At 45.9% G+C, this 16,542-nt stretch overlaps 1 protein-coding gene across 4 annotated transcripts in view; it reads right to left on the reverse strand.

Annotated features, from left to right (window-relative positions):
* Window positions 1–422: 422 nt before the first annotated feature.
* MARF1 (meiosis regulator and mRNA stability factor 1) overlaps window positions 423–16,542 on the reverse strand; it is a 46,056-nt gene continuing 29,936 nt past the window's right edge. For 3 of the 4 annotated variants that reach the window (XM_057486967.1, XM_057486968.1, XM_057486966.1), the window contains 6 exons: window positions 9,532–9,762; window positions 7,663–7,872; window positions 6,387–6,447; window positions 6,175–6,300; window positions 4,587–4,757; window positions 423–2,976 (listed from right to left, as the gene is read on the reverse strand). In XM_057486967.1, coding sequence (XP_057342950.1) covers window positions 2,735–2,976; window positions 4,587–4,757; window positions 6,175–6,300; window positions 6,387–6,447; window positions 7,663–7,872; window positions 9,532–9,762 — 1,041 coding nt within the window. In that variant the 3' untranslated portion in view covers window positions 423–2,734. Of the gene's footprint in view, window positions 2,977–4,586; window positions 4,838–6,174; window positions 6,301–6,386; window positions 6,448–7,662; window positions 7,873–9,531; window positions 9,763–16,542 lie in introns of those variants that run through there. The other variant, XM_057486969.1, reaches the window with a different exon arrangement.

Below are 16,542 nucleotides of genomic sequence, written 5' to 3' on the forward strand. Positions count from 1 at the left end.
GATGGAATCTGCAAAGGAAGTCTCCAAAAGGGCCTGTTCAAAAAGCATGCAGGGCAGTGAGCAGAACCAAGGCAGCCTGCGAAATGGGTGTCATTCACACAGACAGACCTAGGAATTACCTCCGTTTTATGACCAGAGGGCTTTTGTGTTCCTTGTATTTTCCCTACATGTGATTGATTATATGCTGGAACTCCGCGGCAAACCTCCGAGGTCCTGACCGCGAAGGGCCAACAGTGGCTGCCACCTACTAGGGCCTAATGTCAAATTAAAAGGGCTTCCAAAATGTCAAGACCAGCCCTCCATCCCCCAGTTAGATTTTCAGAAGGGGTGAGAAGTGGGGGGAGCCTGAAATGAAAAGACGACAGAACCGGACTGGTTTCTAATCCCTCCCCTCACACAAACAAAACACTCACTCGGAAAACTCCAATTAGATGCTTGCTTGTAAAGTTTATTGACAACTGTTTGGTCCCAACACACAAAACAGCACTTAAACCACAAAAAAAGTGTTCAAACAAAGTAGACAGTTAAGAAAAAACATCTCTTCCCCCAAGCCCAATCCAAACAAACAGGGCCATGGGAAAGGGGGTCTTGGTGATACTTTGTATCTTTTTTAAACAGATAAATGTAATCCAGCACAACTTTCCACCCGGCAATAAAGAAATCTCATTATCTTAATTCTCATACATCATTTTGTCACATTTAAGTAAGCCTCTGGATAAAAAAATAGATAGCCATTGGACTGGCCATTGTGGGACACATACAAACACAATGCGCCTTCCGCTGTATTCTCCTCTCTTCAAACAGCAACTGTTAAGAGTCACACACGTGTCCCAGGCTGACGGGCAACTCAGAGAATTCCACCACACTCACACGACAGCACACTTCAGTCTCTTTGTTACCCAAAGAAGCTGCTCTGATACTGCTCCTAGTGACTTGTAATGGTACCTGTTACGTTTTTAAAGTCCACAGTTCTTTACATTCTAGCAAAACTTAAGTCTAAGTGTGCAAATTCAGCCTTATGAAATCTCAGGATAAGGCAGCTGATGGTCTCAACACAAAACTTCATTACACTGTTTAAAAGCTTCTTTTAAAAAAATTGCACATTTGCATTTTCCTTCCTATCATACTATGTCTGTAGAGGAAATGCCTTCAGAAGGATTTGCAGAATGCCATAAGGCTCAGAAGGCTTTCCCAATGTTGTTCCATCTTGACTGGGGCCATGTGTTGAGAACTGGGTATCACTGGTTTCATTTAAAAGATTTGGGGAACAAAAATCTAACTTGTAAAAATCTCTCATTAGCCCTTATTTTGTGACTTTTTAGCAAAAGGCTGGCTATGAAATCAGAGCCCATTTTCTGGCTTTCTAGAAATTACAAAATATAAACATTTCCCCAAAAGAAACCATCCAACTAGTGGAAGACCTTATGCCAACAGGTTCTTTCTGCTCTATGAATGAATCCGCCCTTTTTGCCCAACAAATACAACCCATTGTAAATGTCGGGTTTCTCTAGGAGGGACAAGAGGCCACCTGTCACCAGATGCCTCAGCCACCTCGAGGCGAAGGTCATTCCACAGGGCAGTTGCTCCCTCCAAGGCTGGCTTTTCCCAAATGCCAACATCAGACACCACAGAAAACCCAAGTGGGCTTCCAACAGCAAGAAGTGACAGAGTAAAAGCAGACACTATTAAAAGACACCGAGCTAACACCGACATATACTCACATGTAAAGCTTCCCAAAACCAGGTTTAAAATTACAAATACAAGGTTAAGTTGATCAACCTTGGCCCTCATCCGTAACAGATAGAATTACTGTCTCTTCCGAGTGGAAAGAGTATCAATACCACTCCTGTTCAAGCACCTCACCCCTCAGCTCTGATTTGTAATTTATGCATCTGATGCATATTTTAGAAAATCAGTCTCTCTTCCCCACACTGCCTCTCGACACACAACAAACAACGTGTGTCGGAATTCAAATGCTGACTTTAAATTCATGACACCAAGACCATCTCCTTTTCCTTAACCTAATCCATGTTCAAACTGGAACTGAACATAAAAGGGAAGCTTAAAACATCCTCAACTTTCTAGAAAGCTCCTAAATGGAACCCCAAAGTGGAAACATCTAAAAAAACTTTGTGATGAAGCTGCATTTGTCAACTACAGACATAGTTAAATAAAAAACAAGGCACGCTTACAAGTCACATGGAAGCCAGGAACCTTCATATCCAACCTGAAATACCTTCTCACACGGGGCCACCGAACAGCCTGTGCTTCAAAGACACATCATGCATCTGATTAATACTGTCTGAAAACATCAGTAAGCAAAGGCTTAGAGACTATAATATGCTACACGTAAGATTTTACTACTGATGTGGTTTAATAGAAGTAAAACCACTTCCTCCTAGCTGAGTTCTTACTTTCTTCTTATGGAACACAATTATATTTCACATTAAGAAAAATCTGGTAAAATGCATTAAGGATGCTTGAACCTATGCCAGAAATTTTTTTGTTTTTGTTTTTTTCTCTTCCAATAATTGGAGGGGGGGAAAGAAAGAAAAGCTTCAGCTCAAAGCTGTGTTCAATGTAAAACAAACAAAACATTATGGATACATGTAAAGATGAAGTAAGTGGCTTCTGGGGGATTTTCGTTAAACAGAAAAGGCTGTTTTTCAAACCCGCTTTTGTGTGCAGAATCAGACAGTGATTTCCCATCCTAATTCTATGTTCAAAACGAGAGTCAAAGCTTGGTTACAGGTGCAAAGGAAAAGTTGGCTGCCAATTTTACTCTATTTTTGGGTTGCTTTTTGGCTGGGCTTTCACTGGGGTCCTTGCTGAGCAGTGACTCTGGTGTTTCCAAGGGGCAGGGAGGCGCCGGGACAGCTGCTGAGGAGCACGACGAGCCGGAGCCCAAGGCTGGGTCTTCCTTCTTCACTGGCACTGGAAGTTCAATTTGTCCTTCTTGGTTTAAAATCATCATTTCTGTAAACATAGAAGAACAGACAGATTTTGTTGTGGGACCTACAAGATATGCTGGTTTTGTTTCTCTCTCACATTATCTCAAAAAATATTTTTAAATTAACCCACTAAATGTCACACCTATGCCACAATTTACATGTTAGCTGTGTGGCCAATATTGTGTGTCATTTAGTCAAATGTTTATAAAAACTGCATCTCAGCTCTTTGAATTACAGAGTTTCAGAGATCTTCATTTTTGCCTACAAATCAGTGGGCAATTATTTAAAACCTTTTTTTTTCCACTTCGGATTGTCTGGCCCTTAATTCTGTCTGTCAGGAAGTCAAGGACCCAGAAGCCACACATGACCTACGGACTTGCAGGCTAGCAGGGGCCTCAGTAGCATGGAGGCCCTGGCCACTCCACTGACAGAGGATACACTCACTATACATAGGCAGGTGGAGAGAAGGGGCGAATCCCACAGGGTCAGAATTACCCTCAAACACCCAGGAAGTGAGATAGAGCCATTTTCCTAGAGTGTGCGGAGACTGCTCTTTCTCTGTGAGCCGCAGGGAACTAGCCTGCTGCACATACAGAGCCATGTTGCTTGAGAGCGATGTGCTGTTCCACACTGCACTCCCGCTGCCCGTGTAGAGGCACCGAAGGCGGGAGGGACGGGATGCAGAGCCCCTGCCTTCCTCAGACCAGATCATCCAGTATCAGAAGCAGCCTGTTTCCCCACCTCCTACTCTGCAGGTAAAAAGCCTCGGTTCTTTCACTGGGCAACGTCTCTGGAGGCTGCCTAAGATGACTAAGATCCATGAAACTGAGGCCAGTCATCAGCAGGCTGTCCCTGGTGACCTCCTGGAAAGCAGAGCGTGGAAGAAGCAAGTATGGTGACAATGAGGGTGAAGGAAGGCCCCTGGCAGAGCAGGGGTGGGGGGCTATCCTCACAGGAGGCCAGGTGACATGGCAGAAAGACAGGAGGCCTGGGTTCAAATCCTCACTCTGCCACCTCCTAGCCAGCAGCCTGGGGTCACAGTCGCCTCTAGCTGGCACGTGCTGTGCCTCAGTCACCTACCTGCAGAGCTGTGGTGAGAATTAAATGTGACTGTCTGCCAGCCACGAGCTGGGTGTTGGCCACAACTGAGAGATGGCATAAAGTCAGTGCTCAATGCGGTCGGCCTCCTCTCCCCTGAGATCTCATCTCAAAGTCCACAGCTCCAGACACAGATGCCCGCCATCCCCTACTCACAGCCTGGGAAAGCCCCAGCGCCCTCTGGCATCACCCACCTCTGGGCTAGACCAGGAGAGATGCGGCACCTTTACAAAGGTGGAGAACGCAAGCCTGAGAAGTTCCCCGCTCCCCTGTGGGCTCCTCCACAGCCCAGCACCTCACCCTTCAAGACCCACCATCATTCCTTTGCACAGTGCTCCCGAGCCACCTCAGACCATGAAGCCAATTTTCAGGAACCCTGCCAGGGAAAGGGTTCTGAATAATCAGCCCAGGTATTTTTGTGCCTGACAAGGTATAGTTTTCTCCCCACCTCCATCAATCACTTAATATGTTGGCATTATGGCTTTATTTTTTAAAGCCTCAGAGCAAACCCCACAAAGACACCACAGTGCGCCCTACCCGGAGGCTCTTGTGGGTGTTCCTCAAACTGAATGAGATCGGCAGACTGGAGGATGACGGGATCTGGTCTCAGCTGAGGGGACGGCAGGCACGAAGGGACAGGCGCACACAGGAGGTCCACAGGGGAGTCGTTGGTCAGGCGGAGAAGCTCTTGCTCTGGTTGACAGGGCCCTGGACAGAGAAGGCAGGCCGTGACTCTGCTCAGGACAGCAGTCTACCACAAGTCTGTGCTTGAGGCTTTCTTTGTAAGCCTTAAAGATGAAAAAGGTCAGGAACAGCTCAACGCAAGGTTAAGAGAAAAAAGTAAGGAAGATAGGTCTGGGACACTCTTTGGTATGTGAGATGTGACAAGTCAGGGTCTCCTGAACTGTGTTCTGAGGAACAGTTCCCTGAGGGTCCCCAGCCGAGGGAAAAAAGGGTTCCACGCTCAGCTCCCAAACAGGGGATGTAAAACCCTTAGGAGGGTACAAAGCAGTTGTACAAAGGAGCAACAGCTGAGAACTGGGTAACACAGGTCGCAGTCTGGTCCCTTCCTGCCTGAGTGACCTGGAGGAAGCTATTTACTTCCTGGAGTTTCAGTTCCTCGTCTGCAGAATGGAAATAACTGCTGATGCCTCGCTGACAGCTGAGGGAGATGGGTCACATTAAGGTGCTTTATAAAATGTAAAACACTGCCTAACTGAGTTACCCTATAAGCAGAATACAATACCACTTCCAAATAACGCCTTGCAGTCATATGAAGACAAAATTCTCATCTACAGCCATGGACTCAAGTCTTACAACAGTTAAAACTGCTATAGAATTCAAGGGAGTTGACTTCCATCTAGAGAAGTTTCCACATAAAACCTAAGAGGCTCAATGCTGTTTTGAGTGATGTAAATGTATCACTAGCAAGTCTTTCCCAGGGATGCCCTGTGACAAGGACTCTCTCCTTGATCCGGTTCCACTGAGGCTCCTCTGAGACCACTTCACTGGGCCTCGACCGTGGCCTTCCACATCTGTCCTGTCCTTGCTGAGTCCAGTCTCAGGGAAGGCGGTTTAGTGGGAATCTCCCACCCCAGCTATCCAATCAGGTTCCTCATCGTCCACCTCTGGAGTCTAAGTCCTTGGCCTGTCTTTCACCAGAATCAGCTCAGCAAGAATCCCCCCACCCATGACGTCTTGGTCATTTCCCAGCTACTGGCCCTCACTCTGCTCCCTAACTATAAATCCCCACTTGCCCTTGTTGTATTCAGAGTTGAGCTCCATTTCTCTTTCTCCCGGTGCAGTAGAGTTGACTCTATTGCAGTAGTCTTAAAATCTGTTTTAACAAGTGTCAGAATAGTTTCTCGTTAACATCTGAATGGGGTTGACATATTACCATTACGGGTGTGTCAACATCCTTTAAGAGACATAACCATTCAACCATAGACTGTATCAAATGCAGGCCAGTTTCTTCTTATTAACCAACAACAGACTGCTTTGAAAAATAAATGAATACTCAACTTTAATGAAAATGACCCACTGTCATCCTTGCCCCCACCCACTCCCATCCCACTCCAAGCCATTTTCTCCCAGAATTTCACAAGCTTTGTTTTTCTTCTCTCACCATCGCTATCCGCTCCAAGTTCAAGATCCGAGGCTATGCGAGATTCAGGCACCGCCAGGATATGCTCAGAAGCGGAGGGCCGGTGTTCATGATTGGCAGGGGAAAGACCGAGTAAGCTCAGGCGACCTGGATGGCAAAGAGCACCTGTTAGAGGGACAGGTCAGTGAGAGAAGCGGGGCTGCTGAAGGGGGAGGGGAATGCCGCTTACTTACTTTTCATGTCATTTTTTAACACTACAATTCTCTTATGGCCATGTCCTTTTATCCAGACCACCTGTACACAAGACATACTACTGGTTAGGCAGGGGACAAGCAGGGGAAATAGGCCCTAAAATTCAGGAAGAATGTAACCTATTGTGTCGACCTTGAGTATATTAGAATTCAGAAACTAAATTAATGTCAAGGTAATTTTTTCTGTACTTTCTGTAGCTTTTAAAGCAATAGAAACTGGCAGAAATGTGCCCCTTATAAAAAGCTGTATAGTCTAAAAACAGAGACTCAGCTTTAAAAATATTCCTTATGGTTCTTGGAAAGACCGTCTGCCAAATACCACTTCTGGTCTATAAATGAAAGCAGTTCTCACATGAGAGCCGACTGTTTTTCCCAGAAACTAAACACATCCTAAGAGAATTAATGGCAATCTCCCAGACCCTTCACACTAAGCTCATTATCCTAATCCTAAAACAAAGCCCCCCACCTAGTAACGCTGCTCTCCATGTCCTCAGCCAAGTAAAGGGGAGAGGCGGCCCCTGGCTCCCCGCACTCCCCCACCTGCACCTGTCACCAGCTCCCGTGGTCCTTAGCTACTTCCTCCGCCACTCGGGCTCCAGCCCTTCACACCAGTCACCGGGGCCTTGGCCATGGCCGGGCCCTCGCAGGCGCCTGCTCCCATTCCTCTCAGCTCCGCTGGACAGCAGCAGTGCAGTGCGCTTCACAGGCAAACCTGAGACCCTCCCCCGTCCTCTGGGTCCTCCTAACCCTGAGGAGCAGAGCCCCCGTAAGTGAGCTCTTCCTTCACTGTTAGGCTCCAGCACGGTCATGAATGCCACTGCACTCCATGCTACTTCTCGCTGCTCTGCATCTGCTTCTGCAGTCCCTCTGCCCAGGCTGCCTCTCCCCTCCTTCTCACATTAACTTCTACACATCCTTGATCACTGGGCTCTGGAATACCACCTGCTGGAGAGCGGGCCCTGCCCTCGCCCTCCTGGTGCCCAGCAGCTGCAATGCTCACCAACTCACCACCGGCTCAGGTGCCGACTCTCTGGGACTCTCTCTGAGGGCAGGGTCTGCAACTTACTCACCTGGCACATAAGAATTTAACAAGGGTTTGCAGAATGAAGGAGAAACGTTAAAATAATTCATTTTATGACAACAGTATGTTTTGAAAAGATCTGTTGAAAATGCTGCCATTTCGTTATTCTGTAGCATTCTGTAGTTTTATTCAGGAGCGTGAGCCTGTGGGTCTCCAGGAAGCTCCGAGAACACCCACCTGTGGGATTGCTCCCAAGAGCTCCTCCACACTGCTGTAGCCGTAAGCCTTGGGCTGCAGTGTTTCTCCGACATACTTGGTGTAGGCCACGGAAAACTCATGAAGGAAGAGCTGCTGGTAGTGGTAAGTGTGAAGTAAAGACCGCACATTCTTGGCAAACAGATACAAACTTGTGAGCTTCACACATTCTTCTGTATTATCAGTAAAAACCTGGTCCAAGACAAAAAGGAGCACTAGGAACTTTGAGAGTGACCCGTCTGCCCCAGCCCCCCAAACGAGGGCCCCCAGCTGGGAGTGAATGGGGCCAAGTCAACTTGAAATAGGCAATAAATCAGGGAGGAGGAGGGATTCATTCAAGGATCTCCTACAAGAGAAAGCTGCCGCCTTGAGCAAACTTGAGCTCTATTTGCAAATCTAGGGTGGCAGAGGTCTGAAGAAGGTGTGTCAGAAGAGGAGAAGCCTGGCAAAGCCCTGGGTGGAGAGGGCTGCTCAACAGCAGGCACAGAGGCCACTGACCCTTATCTCCAAAAGGGGTTTCCAAGGACACTGTGATGCAGGATGATGGCATTAGTGTTCTTTAAAACAAACAAAACCACCACGACAGCAGCAGCAAGGGCAAAAAAACCTCAAAGCTCTTTTGTCCTCAAGTAAATTAAACAATTTCTTTACCATAAACTTTTTCAGTCTTTAACGGGTACTGACTATCCAAGAGAAGGAATGTTTCTCCACCTTAGCTGGCTGTGGAAAGCCTTTTGTCTTGAAACATCCATTTACAATATCTACAACCAATGTTCATGTAATAGATAATTAACAAGAGTTTAGAAAATGTTGGATTTGATATCGTGAATGAAAACCAGAGCCGGACAGTAGTTTTTTATTCAGGAAGTATTGCAACAGGGGGAAAAAAAGAACCTCAGTATAGAACTGGGCTCAGTTTGCAATGTAACGCAGAAAAGTGGGGATTTATAGGGATGTGGTGGGGAGAGGCTGGTGGATGGAAATTTACTAAGACACCCTTTATTGACATCCAAAGTCCAGGTCTAGTCTATAAGGCAGCTCAGAGGAGCCAGACTAAGGTCTGGGCAAGGAGAGAGTTTTTGTCAGTTATCTCTTAATTGTCTAATTACCAATGACACGGTTACATGATGATCACGGTGTATCACTCTTTTTGTACAATGCTGGATTTCATTGGTTAACATCTTATTTAGAATCACTTTCTTTTGGGGGACTATATTAGGCTTTTGGTATTAAAGTTATTTTGGCTTCGTAAACAAAGTGCTGAGCTTTGCATTTTTTTAAGTGACCTTAAAATGGTTTTAAGAAGTTGGAGTTATTTGTTCTTTAAGGGTTAGTTAAGACCCAACTGTTAACCATCTGGTGCCTTTTTCAGTGGTAAATTTTCATTGATCTTTATAGGTTCTTTTGTGTCAATTGGTCCAATTTTTAACTTCTTGAGTCAATTATGGTAATTTTTTCTACAACTTTATCTATTTCCAGAGTATTCTCTCATGATTCTTCTTATCTTTACATGCAATTCTTGCAAGGCTATCTGGTGACCAGCAAGTCAATCTTTCTGACCCATATCTGACACATATGTCACATGAAGCCACTACATAATCCATCTAATTCAGAAAGAGGAAAATCCAGCCTGATGTAGGACAAAAGCACCCTAGTTCAAGAATTTGTAGGCCAGGGCTTGTTGGTCCTTTGGTCAGAGTGCCCGTACTTCCCTCTGCGTCAGTCTAACTATAAAATAACCAATGCACCCTTTCAGCTCTGCACCCTCTGATCTAGAGCATTTGGTAATCCAGAAATACCCAATTCAGCACTGTTGTCGTGATGGTTCTAAAGTACTATTAGCACTCGTACCTCAACTAAGTAAGGCAGACTCTTCAGAAGTTCAGTCAAGGTCATGAATCCATATTCACAGGGGTTGAGCGGGGTACTGTGCGTGGTTTCGTAATGTCTCTTGAGCTCATCAACAGAAAGACAGGCAGTTCCTTCCCAAGACATCAACAAGACCAGCAACTGGGCAGTGAGGGAGCGCAGAGACTTGCGGTTGATCAGCTGAATCTGTTTGCCAGATTCTATATCAGCAACCTTGGAAAACAAGAATTCAAACCTTTCTGAATTCAACAGAGACAATGTGGGTTATGACCAGCCAGCTAGTTCATTTTGGCTAATGAGACCAATAGAGGAAGAATTTCTCTTGTAAACAGAAGTAAAGTGAGTGGGTTTGTTTTTAGTTTCTCTGGGACACCAGACCAACACTTCATGTGACACTGGAGCAGAAACTGATCTCTGCCTCCCTGCTGGTCCATAACCAGATATTTCCATCAGTATCACCCCCCATCCCCACCCCCTCCACTCAAGGCATTCTTCCCACTCCCTGCTACGGGAAGGAGGTGAGACTGGTCAGCTGATATCCACTGGCCCAAGTGTATGAATTAGGGGCTTCTGTGCTCAGGAGGTTGGGGGGTGGTTAGCCTCCAGGTGACGTCCCACAGATCCGACTCTCCCACCTGTGTTCCAGGAGACAGACAGGGGAAGTGACGGCAGGCAAACTGCAGTCTTGTCCACCGTACTAGCCAAAAAGCTGGTATTTTCATTTCTGATTATGTGCCTACTCTGATTCTTTCAGGTTCTCTGGGAGATAAAGGGTTTGAGTGATTAAGTGCACTGGGAGAAGAACCTTTTGAGAAAGACACAGGTTATCATCTGGGGACCAGGCGGCAGGTGAAGAAACCATCATTCTGGTGACTAGAGCCACAGGCCTCGGGCATGGGGACAAGTCTGTGGATTGAGCCTTTACTCCCATTAAAAGAGGCAAAGTTCAGCGTGCCTGCTGCTCAGCTATTGGTAGGCAGACCAGTGTTTACATTACAGCTATTTTCCCCTCTATCTGGCTTTCCAGACAGCCCACAGGACTCAGTGCCCACAGCAAGGGCTGGGTAACCACAGCTTGTACCCTTTGGGGCTTTGGATCCTCAGAGGCAGGGGTACTCATGCAGCCACCCCAACACCAGTCTCTGCCTGGTTTTGATGCTCACCCAGAGCCAAGGCAGGAGTTTGATGGGTAGACCTGCTGCCCTTAGGACGGTGATGAACTTGTGGAGATTCAGACTAGATTTCCTCTGCAGAAATGGGGATTAATCGGTCAAGAGATGCAAGTCTAGGGGAGTGTGAGTCACTTCGTAGATACCCAGACCATCACTCTACTCCAGCCTTTAAGGATAACAAGTAAAAACCTGCTTTGATACATCTCTTGATTCTCAACCCTTACAACACAACAGAATCATCTAGGGAGCTTATAAAAAATGCCAGTGCTCAGACCACACTAAAGACTGATTATGTCTCCCAGACAGGAGTGAAGCCCAGACAGTGACATTTCCCAGGAGCTCTTGGGGCGATGCCAGTAGCAGCGAGGGCAGCACCCTGGAGCCTCTCCCATCTTCCCCACCTCTACTGCTCACACGCCAACCCCCCACTCACTGGCCCGTGGTCACCAAAGTCTTCGGTCATGGCTTAGAGTCTTCTATCCACTGAAGCCCACCCCACCGTGGTCCCAGATGCCTGAGCATCCAGGGGCCTGTCCCACACTGTGGCCTTCCAGCTCCTCACTTCCCCACCTCCAGTGGCACCCGCTTCTATTCAATTCCATGCCAGACACCCATTCCCAGGCCTCACGTGGGATCTGGTCACTGCCCACTTCCAAAATAACTCAAACCTCAGTTCGTGCCAATGGAAGCCAGGAGCAGATGCTGGGGAGGGCAACACGCTCCACTCCTCCTACTGTTCTTCGGCGTTGCTGCATGACTCCTATTTCCACCCACCTCACAGCCCTCTCCATTCTTCGCTTTCCTCTTTTATCCATCTTGGCACTTACGGGGCATTCATTCATTAACATTCTTGTCAACCCTCTAAAAACATCTCTGTCCCTGTGCCTCTTCTTTGCACCTGGCTGGCAAAGTCCCACCCTGAAGCCACCATCCGCTCTCCGGAGCCTGCACCGAGCAGCCACGTCCTGACGGACCAGCTCTAGCCTCTCTGGGCACCGTGCAGGGCATGCTCCCCCTCCCAGCACCCCGACCTCATCTCCTGACCAGGTCACTCTCCCACTCACAATGACAACTGCAGACCACGTCCATGCACTTCCATCTTGAATCCTATCCATCCTAAGCAGCCCCCATCTTGACAGAAAACTAGCTCTTGGAGGGCAACTCCCTCCTCCTCCTGGGGACAGACATCAAACATCCCTAGACATGCATCTACCCTATCCCCCTTTCTTTTTTATCAGAAGATTAGTATCAGAGCCATCCATCTTCCACCGAATGCCAATTCCCACATCTCCTGCCTGCTTGGGACCCTCGCCCGCCATCCTTTCCCCCTTTGTATATTTCTCTTCTCTCTCAAGTAGTAGATCCTTTTCAGTGACTCTCAAACATGCTCAAGTCTCTCCAACTGGGGGATAAAACCCCACCAAAACCCTCCACACTCACTCAGTCCTGTGGTCTCCAACTGCCGCCCCCTCGTGCTCCTCCTTCACAGGTAAACTGAAACGTCATCTGGGTTACCTGGTGCCATTTTCTTGCCACCATATCCTCAAGCCTCAACCCTCTCCATGTGGTTTGGTCCCCGTATCACTCTGAAGTCAGCCCCACTCTGGCCAGTGACACCAAGTACCTCCACTTAGCCAAGTCAAAGGTCACGCTCACCCCCATCTCACTTGCCCCTCAGAAGCTCTGATGCTGCTGACCACTTCTCCTCCTTGGCTCTCATGTTCCACACTCCAGTGTTGCTCCTCCTCTCCAGCAGCAGCTCCTGTCTCCCGTGAAGGATCTTCCTCCCCTAACCAAACAGCGTGCACACACATTCCTTCCTGACCTGTAGCGGGGGCTGTCCCCATGTCGTATGTTCTTTCCATCTCTTCTTGTAGTGAGCGTTCCTGGCCCAGTGGTGGAGGCAGCCTGCAATCTGCCCATGTGCTCTGCTGAGCACTGGGAGGGCCAGTTCAGTCCAGGGTAGGGAAGAAGAGGAAGTTACCCTCTCCCACCCAGGGTCACCAGCAACAAAGGCAATGCTCCTAAATCTGCTCCATAAGTGGGTCACAGTCTGGGACAGGAGATCAGTGACAAAGATCTGTTTAAAAGGATCCAACTTCAGAGAATGGATTAAAGATGGCAGCATGAGAGGAGAGAGAGAGGCTTCCTCCTAAAACTGGATACAATTAGAAAATATAGTTGGCGCAACTAATCCTGAGAGAGCAACAGGAAAGAGGACAGCGTCAGACTTCATGCACCTGGAGAAAAGAGCAGACCTCAGCAAACGGGGTAACGTACCAGAGCTGTGGCTCCGCGGGACCCGAGCCCCTCCCCAACCCCAACTCACCGGCGGGAGGAAGAGAAACGGAGCAGGGAGGGAGTGGAAGGCTTGGGACTGCTAAATACCTAGCTCTGGAGATCTGTTCTGGGAGCACAAACCTACATTTCATGGTGCTTTCATGAGAATCGCATGACTACTGAGTTGGAAAATTAATACAGGCAGAGTTCCTGGGGAGACTGGGATTCCGGCCACTTGTGGAAAGCAGGGTTCCATATCTGGCTGCTCTGGGACAAAAAGTTATACCTGTGTGCCTGGCCCACTGGCTCAGGCAGTGGAGACAGGCACAGCAGCCGGGAGGCGGGGAACAGCTCTTTCCTCCACCAAGGCACCAGTACCACTCCCCTGCGACCCCAGACATTGCTTCAGGGGCTGAGCATCTCCAGAATAGAGCTTCTGGACACTAGAGGGTGCCATATACAAACATGAAATGCCAAAGGAACCTTGTCCAGAGTAAAATTATTAATACAACTCCAGAGAAAGATTTAAATGATATGGACCTCGTGACTCTTCCTGAAAGGGAGTTCAAAATAAAAATCATCAACATTCTAATGGAGATATGAAAGACATCCAAGAACTAAGGAATTAATTCAGGTCGGAGATCCAATCATTGAAGAGCACGATGGAGGGTATTAAAAGCAGGTTGGATACGGTGGAGGAGACAATAAATGAAATAGAAACTAGAGAAGAGGAATACAAAGAAGCTGAGGCACAGAGAGAAAAAGGGATCTCTAAGAATGAAAGAATATTGAGAGAACTGTGTGACCAATCCAAGGGGAACAATATTCGCATTATAGGGATACCAGAAGAAGAGAGAGAGAGAAAGGGATAGAAAGTGTCTTTGAGGAGGTAGTTGCTGAAAACTTCCCCAATCTGGGGAAGGAGATAGTCCCTCAGGCCATGGAGAGCCACAGATCTCCCAACACAAGGAACCCAAGGAAGACAACACCAAGACACATAGTAATTAAAATGGGAAAGATCAAGGATAAGGACACACTGTTAAAAGCAACCAGAGAAAGAAATAAGATCACATACAAAGGAAAACCCATCAGGCTAACATCAGACTTCTCAGCAGAAACTTTACAGGCCAGAAGGGAGGGTCATGATGTATTTAATGCCATGAAGCAGAAGGGCCTGGAACCAAGATTACTTTATCTGGCAAGATTATCATTTAAATTTGAAGGAGGGATTAAACAATTTCCAGATAAGCAAAAGCTGAGAGAATTTACCTCCCACAAACCATCTCTACAGTCTATTTTGGAGAGACTGCTATAGACGGAAGTGTTCCTAAGGTTGAATAGCTGTCACCAAAGGTAATAAAACCACAGTAAAGAGAGTAGAACAGCTAATTATGAAGAAATACAAAATTAAATTAACTATCCCCAAAGTCAATCAAGGGACAGAGAAAAAGTACAGAATTTGATATCTAATATATGAAGAATGAAGGAGGAAGAAAAAGGAGGAGAAATAGAAAAGAACCTTTAGATTGTGTTTGTAACAGCATACTAAGTGAGTTAAGTTAGACTCTTAGATAGTAAGGAAAGTAACCTGGAACCTTTGGTAACCACGAATCTAAAGCCTGAAATGGCAATAAGTACATACTTATAGATAATCACCCTAAATGTAAACGAACTGAATGCACCAATCAGAAGACAAAGAGTCACTGAATGGATTAAAAAACAAGACCCATCTATACGCTGCTTACAAGAGACTCACCTCAAACCCAAATACATGCACACACTAAAAGTCAAGGGATGGAAAAAGATATTTCATGCAAATAATAGGGAGAAAAAAGCAGGTGTTGCAGTACCAGTATCAGACAAAATAGACTTCAAAACAAAGAAAGTAACAAGAGAAAAAGAAGGACATTACATAATGATAAAGGGCTCAGTCCAACAAGAGGATATAACCATTCTAAATATATATGCACCCAACACAGGAGCACCAGCATATGTGAAACAAATACTATCAGAACTAAGGGAGGAAACAGAATGCAATGCATTCATTTTAGGAGACTTCAACACACCATTCACTCCAAAGGACAGATCCACCAGACAGAAAATAAATAAGGACACAGAGGCACTGAACAACACACTAGAACAGATGGACCTAATAGACATCTGTAGAACTCTACACCCAAAAGCAACAGGATACACATTCTTCTCAAGTGCACATGGAACATTCTCCAGAATAGACCACATATAGGCCACAAAAAGAGCCTCAGTAAATTCCAAAAGATTGAAATTCTACCAACCAACTTTTCAGACCACAAAGGTATAAAACTAGAACTGAATTCAACAAAGAAAGCAAAAAGGCTCACAAACACATGGAGGCTTAACAACACGCTCCTAAATAGTCAATGGATCAATGACCAAATTAAAATGGAGATCCAGCAATATACGGAAATAAATGACAACAACAACACAAAGCCCCAACTTCTGTGGGATGCAGCGAAAGCAGTCTTAAGAGGAAAGTATATAGCAATCCAGGCATATTTAAAGAAGGAAGAACAAACCCAAATGAATAGTCTAACATCACAATTATCAAAATTGGAAAAAGAAGAACAAATGAGGCCTAAAGTCAGCAGAAGGAGGGACATAACAAAGATCAGAGAAGAAATAAACAAAATTGAGAAGAATAAAATAGAAAAAAATCAATGAAACCAAGAGCTGGTTCTTTGAGAAAATAAACAAAATAGATAAGCCTCTAGCCAGACTTATTAAGAGAAAAAGAGAATCAACACACATCAACAGAATCAGAAACGAGAAAGGAAACATCACGACGGACCCAACAGAAATACAAAGAATTATTAGAGAGTACTATGAAAACCTATATGCTAAGAAGCTGGAAAACCTGGAAGAAATGGACAACGTCCTAGAAAAATACAACCTTCCAAGACTGACCAAGGAAGAAACACAAAATCTAAACAAACCAATTACCAGGAAAGAAATCGAAGCGGTAATCAAAAAACTACCCAAGAAAAAAACCCCGGGCCAGATGGATTTACCTCGGAATTTTATCAGACATACAGAGATATATAATACCCATTCTCCTTAAAGTTTTCCAAAAAATAGAAGAGGAGGGAATACTCCCAAACTCATTCTGTGAAGCCAACATCACCCTAATACCAAAACCAGGCAAAGACCTCGCCAAAAAAGAGAATTACAGACCAATTTCCCTGATGAACGTAGATGCAAAAATACTCAACAAAATATTAGCAAACCGAATTCAAAAATATATCAAAAGGATCATATACCATGACCAAGTGGGATTCATCCTAGGGATGCAAGGATGTTACAACATCCAAAAATCCATCAACATCATCCACCACATAAACAAAAAGAAGTACAAAAACCACACGATCATCTCCATAGATGCTAAAAAAGCATTCGATAAAATTCAACATCCATTCATGATAAAAACTCTCAACAAAATGGGTATAGAGGGGCAAGTACCTCAACATAATAAAGGCCATATATGATAAACCCACAGCCAACATCA

The sequence above is a fragment of the Manis pentadactyla genome, chromosome 10 (genome assembly GCF_030020395.1).
Source record: "Manis pentadactyla isolate mManPen7 chromosome 10, mManPen7.hap1, whole genome shotgun sequence".
Taxonomy (NCBI): domain Eukaryota; kingdom Metazoa; phylum Chordata; class Mammalia; order Pholidota; family Manidae; genus Manis; species Manis pentadactyla.